The 14,455-nt window shown below is 39.5% G+C and overlaps 1 protein-coding gene and 2 pseudogenes across 1 annotated transcript; all 3 read right to left on the reverse strand.

Moving 5' to 3' along the window:
- Window positions 1–4,126: 4,126 nt before the first annotated feature.
- LOC148737380 (uncharacterized) lies at window positions 4,127–4,821 on the reverse strand (annotated as a pseudogene).
- A 2,434-nt stretch (window positions 4,822–7,255) lies between these two features.
- LOC148737381 (uncharacterized) lies at window positions 7,256–9,040 on the reverse strand. The gene has a single exon (XM_088749295.1). It carries the CDS (start codon window positions 9,038–9,040, stop codon window positions 7,256–7,258), a length of 1,785 nt encoding a protein of 594 aa, XP_088605421.1.
- An 890-nt stretch (window positions 9,041–9,930) lies between these two features.
- Window positions 9,931–10,860, reverse strand: LOC148737382 (uncharacterized; annotated as a pseudogene).
- Between the last annotated feature and the right edge of the window lie 3,595 nt (window positions 10,861–14,455).

Genomic DNA, 14,455 nt, shown 5'->3' on the forward strand with positions numbered 1-14,455 from the left:
AGATAGCGTATATATTACTATAATTTCTACCCTTATAATATGAACCCAGCTGCTGGCGATACATCTGGAGGTGAGCACATTCGAATAATCCCGCAGAGAAGCTCTTACGGTTCAGAACTTATCGCCGATCTTATAGATCAAATCTTTGACAAGTTAAAAAGCAATACTGACACTAAACTTGATGCCTTTAAGAGCAGTACCCCTTTCCAAAGTATCATTTCCGGACAAGGATATCGTATCGTTTCCGCATACCTGTGGACATCGCCTTATTTTTCCTTAAGGATTTATGATTGCCATATTAACCATGTAAGTGAACAAACTCCAACTAACTTCTACTTTCAACACCCTACTGCGAAAACTTCAAAACTAGTTTCGTCTACGACCTCGTCGGTTCATGACAAACAAAAAACTAAAAATTTGAAAAAATTTGAAAAAACGCGCGAGTCGTGTAGTAACACACGAAAAGTAGCCGTCTGGAACCAGGTCTCTAGAACTGTCACATTGCCATAACTGCCCTAGGGACGTTGACATAATTCCACTCGCTTTTGGAATAGATTAACTTGCCCTCTTCAACGTTTTTTATCAGTATAGATTCCGTTATCTGCCTCAACATTGCATCTTCAAGAAAAACCCCCCTTACATTCATTACAAAGCCCACTTCACATCCACCATGTCTTTCACAACAATGTCTCCACAGAGCAGAGCTCTCTTCTCGCCGTTCTAAAGCATGGAAGTGTTCTCTACCACGAGTATACGCACTTCTGGACATCTCTCCTACATATTTCGATTTACAAATACGGAAAACCAACTCATATGTAATACCCGTACTTCGGCATGATCCCTTTCCGTCAGTCCGGCAGAGAAGGCAGTCAGCATTGGTGCATGGCCGCTGTTTGAAAGGGTCTGATTTTTGGAGCATGGCTTTAAGGGCTGTTGCAGATTGCTCAACAACTTTCATCTTAAACTCTGTGGCTTTGATCTCTCTCATGTACCTGCGTTTAATCTGGGAACCAGGCGTTGCTGGGACTAAAATCACTGTTTCATAAGCACCCTTTCTAAACCAGTTGTCACGTCTCTTCTTTCTCTCTCGCGCCCGTTCGTGCGCCTTCCACCCCTGTGGCCTGTACAACGGCCTCTCACCATTCGCATCCAGTTCCACTAGTCGGTTGTAGGCAGCCAACGCTGACCGTACTACTTCTTTTCGAAACTTCTGATCGTAACCAGAATATTGAAGACGTAAGATCATGTGGTTGACGTGAGCAACAACAACCTCCCATGGTAACTCCCTGCTACAGCTGAGTAGAATCCTTAACACTTCCTGCGTAAGTATTGTTCTCTTGCAACTCCGCGGTAAGGCCCATCTTGCATTTATCACAGATCTGGAGACAACATCTTTGTAGTAAAACTCATGTAATACGACCTGTATATCACGGTCTTGCCCATCATTACCTACACGCCTTCTCCTCTCCACCCAGAGTTTTAAATCTAGTATGGGTAGTTTTCCATCCACATGTCACGACGGGTAGTCGACCTCTAATCTTATAGAAGGGTGTATGCTGTTTCCATTCGACTGAAACAACTGTATGCATCGATTATCTAGCTTGAGGTTTTGCTCTATTTGTGCAAAGTTCCCATCTTAGGTAACGCTTCCCTCCTCAAATCTGATACCAGCCGCGGAAGCATTCATAACCACATTTATGTCATCCACGTATCTCTTGTACACCCGTAACCCCACCCCACTTTCTTCCAGCTTCTTTATCATTTGTCTGTCCCACCAGATTTATGATTGCTTGACGCGTCATTGACTTAGGGTAATTTTATTACTTTGCGTCCTCATAGACAACCAAGCTCTGTGGAATCCTATCGTCTTTGTAGTACAAATGTAAATATTTCACCAAGTTCCAAGTTCTTTGGGTGACAAAATGTATCAAAGAGTTGTAACTAAGGGGGAAGGGTGGGGGGACGATCTTTACTTTGACAATTAATTATCTATAATGAATCGTTCTTGATTTTGATGGTTGAGGGTTTAATTCTAGGTCCGTGACGGTTAACTTTTATTAGGAAAATATCAAAACATTCTGTTTTTTTAACATGAATAATTTGTGCAATGATTTTTAGATCTAGCCTTTCTCTGGAGAAATACATTGAAGCCTAGCTAATTCGAATACCTTTGACAATTGTTAGATCCAAATAATATCTTAATTCCGGACAGCATAGTCACAGAATCAGATGACGAAAAAGATTAAAAAGCTGCGGAGGACTATCGTACGCGAACACAAGCTCGCGCCTGCACTCTCTTGCTCAAAAAAAAAAAAAAAGAATATAGAAATAAACTGTGATGATAGCAATAATAATAATGATAATAATAATAGTAATTTATATGAAAAACGAAATTGATGGTAAGAAAAATAATAATGATAATAATAATAATTTAAAATAATAATCATTTATTCACCATAATCACAAAAAATTAGAACAAAAATTTTGATAAAATGCTTGAAAATCGAAAGAAAATGTGTTAAAATGACAATAAAAATGTAAGAAAAACTATAGGATACACACTATGATAACGATAATTCACTCTAATCATCAAACATATTAAGAAAAAAATTAAGATAAAATCCTTCAAAATCGAAAAATACATGAAAATGCCGACTAACAATTTATCTAAAAAAAAGAAACTAACTAACAAATGGCAGCCTCTGAACTTATAGATCTAGGACAGTGCATTTGTAAAATCCAATTTGGGCCTTGTAATTATTCTGGAACCTCTTAGGCAGATTAGGGCGGATCTTAATAATGCAAACGAATTAAGTTTTTGCCCTGATCCAGGAAATTGTCTTTGAATAGTGTTCTCCTTTCTTGTCTGCAATGAGTTCTACAAGGCGACTGTGATATGTCAAACATTCTTGGCCCATTCCACCAGTCGAAGTGAACACAAGAGGCGTAAATGAGCCATGTTCGATGTCCAGAACACGTCCTGAGTAGGAACGTTTCTTCTCATTCTCATGCATGCGGTAGATCTGCTGCGGTTCCAGATTTCTGTACGATTCAGCGTTTGGGTGACAAACTCGAATAGCGAAAAATGCGGATCGATTGTGTTCCCAAAAACCACGCGCATGAGTGTCTAGCCTCGCATCTTGCGCCATGTTGGAACCACTGTTTAATTGCTCTCCTGCAGTGTCTTGGAGTTGGGGTTCGATTTCCACATCTTTGCAGACAATTCCTAAAAGCTCAGCTTTTAAGTCTCTAAGTTCGTTGTTGCGCTGTATAATAATGGTATTAACAGTAATGATAATAATAATAATAATAATAATAATAATACCAAAAACAAAATGGCTGCTGAAAGACATACCACAGGGATTTTTAAAATGAAGAATTGAACGGGGGACGGTAAACGGTGTACAGTTATGATACATTCTAAAAATAAAAGTGCATAAATGTTTCATGTTTCGCACGCCGTGCACTCTCGTACTATTCCGTTATCTATTTTATTCATGAGCTTTTGTGCTTAAGATTAAGATATTGATGTGGAAAAAAAAAGCTTAGATTAAGTTTTAGAATTTGCACCCAGAAATATTGCAATCGTTGCAGATATAAGGAAGTAAAAATAATTTTTGTTTAATTAATTAAATATTTTATTAATTGTATGAATACGTTGGCCGGTTGCTTTCTAAATTCCTCCCGTTGCTATGCTAGAGGTCACGTGACGGTGGGTTCACGCTTGAGCAGATTTAAGCGTCGAGCTAAAGAGCATTTTCAGTGGTTTATTTCACATTGGATAATGCTTCCCAACCTTTTCTTTTTCTTTCATATTGAGTGGCTATGGCCTTTCACTTCTATGGCAGAAGAAAGAAAAATCAGGCTTTTTGACTGACTGCTCCACGAAACGACTTGTCTAAGATAGGTACGCTATCGGCTAACAACGAGTTTTCAGAGGCCAGAACGTCAACGTAACCGTTGTGATTTCGGTATTTCTAGAGCCCTGGGACTCCCATTGAGTAGTTCCTTCTGCTAAAAGAATTTCCTTGCCTCCGGTGATGAATAACCAAGCAGGAATCCTGTAGGTGTTGCAAAGACTGAGATACTAAGACAGAAAATGCGAATGTTGTGTAGAGCTGCAGAGCTATCGATCATACCGCTGCATGTAAAATATGGTCGTTACCCTTTGTTCTTTTACTGAATAAATCATTTGAAGCGGCGTAGTTTGCCTGACAACAACAATTGACTTGCCGCTGTAGCTTTGAAGCACGCGACCATGCTGAGGAAGTTTCTCGAAGTGCCGCATCTTGAGAAAATTCTCTCCCTTAAATCTCGCTGGAGACTAAATTTTCTCCACCGTGTCGAGCCTTTTGCAAATTGAGCGTGATTTTCTCACCGTTCTTGGTTGTTTCCACGCTTCCCCCGTAGCCTTGTACTAAAACCCAGATATGCTTAAAGATTTGAAATGGGGTAAATAGAATGATGGGCGCCATGAGATCGGTCTTTTTAGAGCGAGCGAGTTTTGCATTAATAGAGAACCCGATTTTCTTTAGGAAGCCATCCACCAAGGGACACACAAGCTCCAGCTTGTTGCCTGTGAGTTCCTCTAACACGGGATTGTAGTACCTATGATGTAATTGTGTACGACCGAAAGGAATTAGGGGAATTAAAAGCACATGGTCGAGTGTCGAGTTGAATCTGTTTTGTGTGCGTGTAATTTGGTTGAATCCGAATGTTTCACAGACCGTGAAACACTACAGGGATCAAGGTCTCTCATCCCGTAGTCTATACGGAGTTGGTATTCCAAAACCGGTCACCTCTCTCTGTTTCATCCTCCATGCCGAAGTGCCTTAAACATAGTTTGTTTGATGTGCTCGCGCTGTCATTATTTGCTGCCATTTTTGAATGGGACTCTACTTTTCGGGCCAACTGCCGCTGACGATTTCTGCGCCGGCGTGCATCAGAGTTGCGGGAGGAAAACCCTAGTTTCTAGGCAACCGAGCATCATTTGCTTGGCTGCTAGGAATTTATCTACAATGACTGATTTGCGGCTCCATATTCATGATCTCCATGCCCCATATTTTGAGCCATCTGTGACAGATTTGCTTTGAATCCAGTGTGTTTTCCTATTTTAAATTATTCGTATAGGAAGGCCTTCTTCTTAGCCACGGCGGACTGGCAGTCTTTCTCGAAGATCGCAATGCTCAGCTCTGGGGTAACGCCTGAACACTTTACTCTGAAATCTCAGAAGGGGCAATTTGGGCTGTGCACTAGATCAGTCCTGATGTTTTTCAATGCAAAGCATCTTTGCCTTGTCGAGAACCGAGTGCCTTTCCTCTATATTATACACTTGCCATACTGTATACGCCACTACACGTTGCAGTGGTGCTGAAAAGTACTCACGCATCCTTCAACTTAAAAGGAACGAAAGATCGGCGTGTTTGTTGTCAATGGATGTAACTTCTCCTCTCCTTAAACGATGTCTTCTGTCTTTTTTGAAGAGCAGACTGCTCTTTTCAAAAGAATGGCTTAGAATTCTCCAAAAGAAAAGTAACTGTTGGGAAAGACTGGATCTCTCACTGAACCCATCTGTTGAGAACGACTCAATAAACCCGCGGTTAAACTCAACGCCTTACTTTATTTTGACCAAGAAAAAACACCTCCGTGGCGAATACTCGGTCTGAAAAAAAGGAGAAAACTCCTAGAACTAAGTAAAAGTACTTGAAATTTGATCGCTGTCACTCATTTCTAAATACGGTACATGTAGCACAATGTCACGTTCTCTTGAACACCATCAGTTTGGACAAAAAAAAAGAGAGGATAAAAAGATGGCCATAAAAGATGACTATAGATTACGCGCGTGAGAAATTAACATTTGGTAAAAGTGAGCAAGAATTATAAGGAAAGAATACCATTGTTTGTAAAATTGTGGCCCAGGACTTGTGGGTCCGCATGTCATGCAATCCGAGAACAGCAGGATGCAGTTCGCGGCAGTAACTTGTGAAGCCAATGCACAATCCATGTTTGGCGCTAATGCATGGTATGTACAAATTCATGAAAAATACTCAAATTAAGGTGTAAATATGGCAAACATATTGATTTTATGGTTCATTACCAGTTTCAAATTGTATCCGTATCGTACAGGACGATTTTGCGTTTTGGCTTGTTTTGTGTGGAAAATAACCGGTAACATTTTAAATATCAGGTAACCTGAGCAACAGAAACAACGAAAGTTGAACTAAATTAGCTTTCTATACAGAGTGTAGAAACGATTTCTTGCCCCAAAACTGCCTGACGTGTTTTAAACGTGCGCATTGTTGATCTTTCACCTCGAATTGCGTGACAAGGAATGGCGTATTTTGACCTCTGTGTTACTTTTCTTTGGGGTCCTAAAATTTCGTAGTCTTGAGTAGTCCAAAAATTGTATTGGATTTTTGTGAATAAGATGCCTTGTTCTTCACTGGATTAACTTGGTATAATCCCATGCTATGTACCAAGGTACGATTTCACCCTCTCAATTTTGCCATTTCTTTGTCCGCCTAAATGAGTGGAATAACATTTAACGAAAAGAGCTTGCGACATAATATTGCTTATAATAATAATAATAATAATAATATCGTTTATTCAAACCTCTTGCAGAGAATGCTGAATTACAGGTTTATAATATTAACAAGAATTATAGGAGAAAAAAGGGGGAAAACCGTACAAAATGCATTAAACTACATACAAGTAAAAACAGCAATTACATAATAATGATAATACTAAAATGATAATAATGTTTATTATAAAAGAAAACGAGTATGATGAAACTGGAAGTATTTGACTATCACAAAGTTCTTAAAACGATCGGTGGACTTTTTTGAGTGATAGTGAGTACGATTTGATCTTAAATTGTAGCGGTCTGAAGATTTACGAACGTCGGCATACATTGCAGTATAAAGGGGGTTGTCATTATGAATACGACTTATTGAGGATTCACAGGCAGCACTACGGCGTGTATCAAGGGTTTCAATACCGGCTAGCATTAGGGTATCTGAGTACGAATGACCTAGCCAAATAATGGCGAGAGCACGCCTATGCATTGACTCGAAGGTCTTAGATAAGTAGGACGGTAAATTGGCAAATGCAGTAGAGACGTACTCAAGCATGGAGCTGCCTTAAAGCAAACAACCGTCTGTTAGCCTTCTTTAGCAGGTCCCCCAGGAGAGGTCATTGGACAAGTTGACGCCTAACAGCTTGAACGACGAGATATCTTCTATAACAGCGCCCCCCGTTACGACGGGGGAGCCTTGTAACTATTATACTGAAAGAAGTCAACAGTCATGCACTTACAGTTAGTAGAATTAAGGCGTATGTTATTGATGTTAGCAAAATTTTGGATGTCATTCACAAGGAAATTAAGCACAGAAGGAGAATTTCTTGGAAGATTTTCCATGATAGTTAAGTCATCAACAAACTTGATACGCAAGCCCCAGGAAGCCATCAGGTCATTAACCATGTAAGCAAACAAAATAGGCCCTAAACGGGTACCCTGTGGTATCCCACCGCACAAAGCTTGGGAAGTAGAAGTGACAGTACCTATGCGCGTAACCTGAGATCTACCTTGTAAGAAGCGCGCAAGCCAACGTACCAAACTGGCGTCTAGATTGAACTTAGATAGTTTTTCTATGAGGATTTTATGGTCTATTAAGTCAGAATCCTTACGAAAGTCCGCGAAAAACAATTGTACAGCACAGTTCCCTTTATCGAGGGCTTCGAGAATCAAATGGAGTAGGTAAAAAAGGAATTGTTCCGTACTTTTCCCAGCAACTGCAAACTGCTTGACGTCAATATCCGCTAGTATGGAAGGGAGAATCCTGGTGAGCGTGAACCCTTCTAATAGCTTGGCCACTTGACAAGTAAGACTGATAGGGCGGATGTCCCCTTCTATTTTCATAAGTGGTGACGTCTTAGGCAGGGGGCGAAAAATCGCTGACATGTGAAGGGGAGGGAGGTACCCCTCGCTTAATGACGAGTTGTAAATGTCGGCAGTGGCGGGAGCCAATTCAAAAGCGAAGGTCTTAAGAATAGAGTTGGGAATCCCGTCAGGCCCTGGCGCTTTTTGGGTCTCGATTCTGCGGAGCGCGACATACACCTCCCGTTTGGTCACAAATAAATGACTTGGTATCTCATCAACACTTATGCGCGCGATATCAGCCGATGTTAAGGGGGAGAACCCAGACGTTAGAGACACAAAAAAGTCATTGATATTTTCTGCAAGATCATTAACTGTATCTACAGTCTCTGTATCTATAAGTTGACTATACCACAAGCCCTCACTACACGAAACACCTGACAAGTTCTTGATCGATTTCCACCACTTCCCAACATGCGCGCTCTTAAGACTTTTAACTTTGTTTTTATAGAAGGCCTTTTTATTGTGCTGAATAAGCCGCTGAACATTATCACGCCAAAGCTTAAACTGAAAGGAGTCTTTCCCATGCTGCGCTAAATATCTCTGCCGTTTCTTGATCGCAATCTTGATCGCGTTGGTTATCCAAGGTTTATCTCTTTGATGGACCTTAAATGTTTTAAGCGGGAGGAAACAGTCAACAGATTTCATAAGAGTTTGATGAAAAAACTCAAATTCATCAGCATAGGATCTTAAAGAAAAAAGGCTGTCCCAGGAAAATGACGTAAGCCACTGGCCAAAATCTCTCCTACGACTATGACGCGTGTCGCGGCGAGTTAGTGTTCTTTTAGCCAGGGTGGTCTTAAAGACACGCGAGTGAATATACACACAGAAATGGTCGCTGGATCCAAGTTTCGGAAGCTGTTGGGGAACTGGTAATAGCTTAGACTGATTAGTTAGGCACCAGTCTAGGGTGCCTGTGTCTCGCGTAAAAACTGATACTATTTGCGAAAGTCCGCACGTGCGCTTAATATAGATGTCCGAAACATTGGTCGATTTTGGGTTGAAGTCTCCTGAGATTATGACCATACATTCCGGGTGGTTCCAAAGGTACGCATCTACAACGCTTTGAAGATGATTATATAATTTCTCATTATCTGCAACCATTGCGTTCGGTGGATGGCATATAACTCCGAGTAAAATTATAGAGATATGGCGAGGGAGCCGATGAGGTCTTACTTGAAGCCATAAGGTTTCCGTAAGAGTGCCACGAGGCTCAAAATCGATCAACTGCTTACATGGGATGTTACATTTGACATGAGCGGCTACATCGCCAGCACGGGATGTTACATTTGACATAAGCGGCTACACCGCCAGCACGGGATGTTACATTTGACATAAGCGGCTACACCGTTAGCATGGGATGGCCGGTCATTTCGAAACAGAATATAATCCCGCATATTTACAACAGTGTCAGGAATTTGCTCTGATAGCCAAGTCTCTGTGAAACAAATAACATCAGCGTTGTTATCTTCAGCAATGCACTCTAACTCCTCCACTTTCGGCTGAAGCGATCTCGCATTACAAATAAGGACAGACGGTAAAGAGGCTGGGAATCGACGGCTAGTAACAGGAGCTAGTTTGTTTGCTTTCTTGACCGGGATAAGATTATGTAAATTCCTACAATGAAATAAAGCTTTATCGAAACGCCGCGGAACAATGACTGGAATATTTCTGGATAGCTTCACTCTCTTGACAGATCGCTTGCCTCTATACTTAAATATCTCACAAGCTCAGAGGCCACCGAAGAATGATCGATCGAACTTCAAAACATAGTTCCAGCGTAACGATAACAGCTCACCCCTCGAGTATTGGATGATAGGGGAATGGCGGTTATGCAAATTAACATTGTAAAATTTAAAAACCATAAAAAGCTATAGAAAGCTAACATCGACGACGTTTCGATGTTAACATAACGTCCTTATCAAGTCAAGACTGTATAAAAATAAGTTCTATAAATACTAAAAACGAACAATAAGGGAAAAAGAATTTGCGGGTTAAACAAAAAGTTTAGCACGTATGGGGTCCGTTTGCACGTTCAGATTAGGTTTAAATTTCTTAATATAAAGCATTTCAAACACTAAAAAATCAAATTTACTTTGACAACTTCTGAGAATCTTAAAATGACTATCATTCAAACGATCCCTCCTACCATGCGCTTCATGAGAATGCTTGCCAATTGCCGAATTTTTGTGTTCAGCGACACGTTGAGAAAGGTGTCGGGCCGTATAGCCGACATAATGTGCATCGCACAGATCACATACAAAATGATAAACAGCGCATCGCTGATTATTAATTGACGGCTTGGGTTCTTTAGGTTTTAGGTCTTGTTCTAATTTCTTGCTTACAAAAATTGGCTGCAAAGCGAGGCCAATCTTATTACTGAGATCACACAGCTGTCTGCGAACAGAATTAGCTGAAACCTGATCTTTCAATGGTAGATTAACTCTGACTATGTTGCTCTCGTCAGCATTTCTCTCCGCTGTGCCTACAGAAGGTTTACGAGAAACAAAATCTGAAATAACAGAATCTGTAACACTACAAGGGTAATCAAGACGGCTAAAAATGGAGCACAATTTGGAGCATTCTCATTCATTAAAAGCCTTTAATGTGGAGGATAGCTCATAAGCGCGATGTAACATTGTCTTTAATAAAGAGTCTTTATAGCGTTTGTCAGTATGACCGTGGAATTGTAAAAGCAAGGCAATATTAGTTGGCTTTCTATAGACTTGAGTTTCAAGTTTTGTTCCATTCTTGATGATAACAATGCGGATAAAAGGAATCCTATCATCAACAGGAAGCTCCATCCTGAACAGTAAACTGAGATGTAAGCCATTCAGGGTAGTAAGAAACTTAGTGGCAGTATCAGTATTTGACATTCTTACAAGAGTATTATCAACGTTCTTCTGTACAAATGAGGCCAACATTGTCATGCATTGTAGTTCTCATAATAATCCAAGCAACACTGAGTAGGGGATAAGGGGTGGGTAAGTTAACAGCAATGGTTTGGAGCGGGAAATATTGGAATAGTCATATGAAACGTATACTGAAAATAGTTTGTTGAAGATTAAATAAAACCTGTTTTATTGTGCATGCGCACGCACAGATTCATATGATACGATCAGGCTTATTTCGCTAGACATAGGGAGGGAATGAAATTTGTATCTCTGCTAACTTAGCTGAAGCTTTTAAAATAAAAAAAAAAAACCTGACATAGTAGTCTTACATTCAAGCTGTATTAGACAAACTTTGCATATTTTATGATTAGTGATGTCCGCTCCTAAGGGTGGACAAGAAGATTATTCGAACACAGATTTGTCTAAATCAGAACAAGCAGAAAGTTTAAATGTTTTAAATATGGCTGCTATCATATTTTATTCTATCCTGGGTTTTTTTTTTCCGCTATTGCTTTTGAACAATTTTCTTTAAATTTACACCTGAATCTAAACAAAATATTTCTGGTTCACTATTGAATGCCTTTTTAATACGTTGAATGTTTCTACCGCCTCGCGAAAAATTAAAACTTAAAAGTAAAAGGCTTGGAAAACAACAAAATAACTTATAATAAAAGGAAACAGGGTAGCCAAGTTCTTCTTACACTGTAACTTAGGAGTCTGAAAAAAGTGTAATCAAGAAGCTTTCCTTTTGCCTACTATCGTTTCTTTTGCCCAAGCATTATCGGGGCCACTATGTTGCATTCTTTTTTGAAAACAAGTCACCTTTTTCCGCTCTGCTAACCTCAAAACTCCCCTCTTCCACCCCTTACGAGTTTCTCGAGCCCAAATGATTGGTGATCTTTTTTTCCGTGTCTTCTGAAAACTCCGATACCAAACACAACCAGTCTTCTCACGCTGTATTTCGGTCATCACTTTAAATATCTTTTTTAGCAAGTAAGGAAATATCATTCGAAAAGTTGTTCGCACTGTAACCAAAACAAAATATCCCACGCGGTATCTCGGCTCTAATATAATATGAAAGATGTAACATTTGATGACATTCTACTAGATATATACACTGTAAGTGTCATTGTCCCTGATTATATGTCCTTGGGCTGACTTTAAGTTGAGAAATGAAAAAGTTATTAAACAATATCTCTTATATTACTAATTATATTCTTCTCATGAGAGTCTCAGATAGGTTTATTCAATTTAAATTGATTCTCTTTTTACCATAGTCACCTTATTTCTTGTAAAATTGAAAGACTCAAGTACCTCTTACGTATATATTTGGTTATGATATATCTGAAGCGTTATAGATTAGCGTAATTCATTTTCTATTGGTAGAGATATTGGGCTACAGCCTCTTTTCCTTTGAACCTTCCGCCCATGCCCCCCACAAACTACTTTGAATCCAGAGCAGAAAGAAGATTATCATTCATTTCATGTCTTGTCCTGGTAACCCGTAAGGCCTTTTACCACGAAAAGGACGCTAGAGAGTTCACGCAGGCAGAATTAAGCGGAAGTGGACAAGTTTCCTCCCCCCTAGGATGGAAGAAATAAGCCTCCAGTGGCTACGCAACTTTTCATCCCGCCTCCTTCCTTCTACCCTAAAACTGGAATGGTAACTAGGCTAAGAACCTGTGGACTGGGTTGATATACATATATCATAACGATTGTCTGATTGACGACTACAAAGTGTGGCCTTATCTATCATTATGCTATTTTAAACAATAGTACATTTTTTTTTAACTTTGGTGAATATGTCTGATCATTTCAGTGTAGTAACTGTTACAACTATCTCTTCAACACTTTCGTTTTCCCTGTGCATTGTCCTTTTACATTCCCTGCAGGACTAAAATTAGGAGGAATGGTCTTCACTTTTGACTTACAGATATCTTAGGTTGGTATTCTTCATAAATATCTCTTTTGGTAAGTCCTCCAACTGGTTGTTGGACAAGTACCTGTCAACAAATGATGGCAGTTAGTTTGTGTAACGGGCGTTCAGCTGCATTGCTGATATAAATGCATTATCGTTATCATCAATACCTTCAAGTGGTGAGAAATTTTTTGGCTAAGAAGCAAAGCTACTAATACTGCAAGAGATTCCTATTTTGAGCCAAACGTGTCCACTGCACTATTACATTTCGTTGATCACGCGGAACCGATATTTCAGACATCCTTCCATGCAACATGTATTAGCCATTGGCCAATCCTATTTTTGAGAATCCATAGGGGTTTCGTGCTTTCTTTGGTGGCATTTCCTTTACCATTAAGAAATGAACTGAGGACAAAGTCATTTTGTCAAGGAGCATTTGAAATAGCGTATCAATTTTTCGTAAAAAGGTGCTGCGCAGTACTGCAAAATTAAATCCTAACCCTGTGGAAAGGAGGCAGTTAATCTACAAATGTCTTTCACACAATTTCTGTGATGATATTTTGGCCAATTTACGGTTAACGGATACATATTATTTTCATTGTCGGCAGTGGAACCAACTGATTCGCATAATTGAGTTGGAAAGCACGAAATAAGGACTCTAAGCCTTCGATCTTTCTTTTGGAAATACGGAATGTTTAATTATTTTTCTTTCTTTTTTCCGTGAGCTTTGAAAATTGTGATGAGTCTATTACAGCCAATTTCAAGTCTCTACATCTACGAAGATTTCCTTGCTCTATTCTGCTACGTTTATAGTATTTTCGACAATTTGAATATTTTACTAAATATCATCTCTCGAACCTTACTAAGGCGTAAATCTTCAGAAATGATGATTACTCCCTGAGTACACCGCACCAAGAGATTATAAACTGAGAAAACTTATCCCCGTGACCCATATGCATGATGTATTTGAAATGTCGTGCCATGCTGGGAAGTTATTCTTATTTATACCTCCCGTGGATCATCACATTTCAAAATGGAATTTGTCTGTGAGTGAAGAGATCTCAAGTTAGATAGAAACTGTCAATAGGAAGTAAGACTAAAATGGCCAAGAAATATTTCGGGACGATAGACTTATTCAAAACAGTTTTTGATTTGCTGTTAGATGTGAAAAACGTACGAGTTTCTTACGTGTACAAAGCCCACGCGGTAAAATTCATCATGCTTAGGTAGTTGTTTACTTGCCTTCAAGGCCAGAGATTGCGCAGCGTTATGTTCAAAACTCTGAAAAAACTTCGATTTGACGCGAAATCTTCTATTAAACAATACTTTTTGAACACATTGTTACTCGAACATAATATTTACCGGGCCATCGAATCATCAAATCGTCGCTACGCCCGGCTTGAAGTCCGAAAGTTCGGTTTTCACTTTACGTTTGTCTTGGTCAAAGCACATTTGCCATATAAAGAAACACTTCTCACAAAAAGTTGGTACCTTAAAACGTATGCGGAAATAAATTACCCCCTAAAGTATTAGATGAAATTTATTTCAAATTCATTATACCAGCAGTAACATATGCTATAGTTGTGTGGGGAAATTGTAGTACTGCTATGCTCAACTCCTTGAATCCTATACATGAAAGAGCAGCTGGGCTAATTCATAAACAAGATAATCTTCAAAGTATTAATTGGCTTCCCATGTCATACTTCT

This window comes from Stylophora pistillata, chromosome 2 (assembly GCF_964205215.1).
Source record: "Stylophora pistillata chromosome 2, jaStyPist1.2, whole genome shotgun sequence".
Lineage (NCBI taxonomy): Eukaryota > Metazoa > Cnidaria > Anthozoa > Scleractinia > Pocilloporidae > Stylophora > Stylophora pistillata.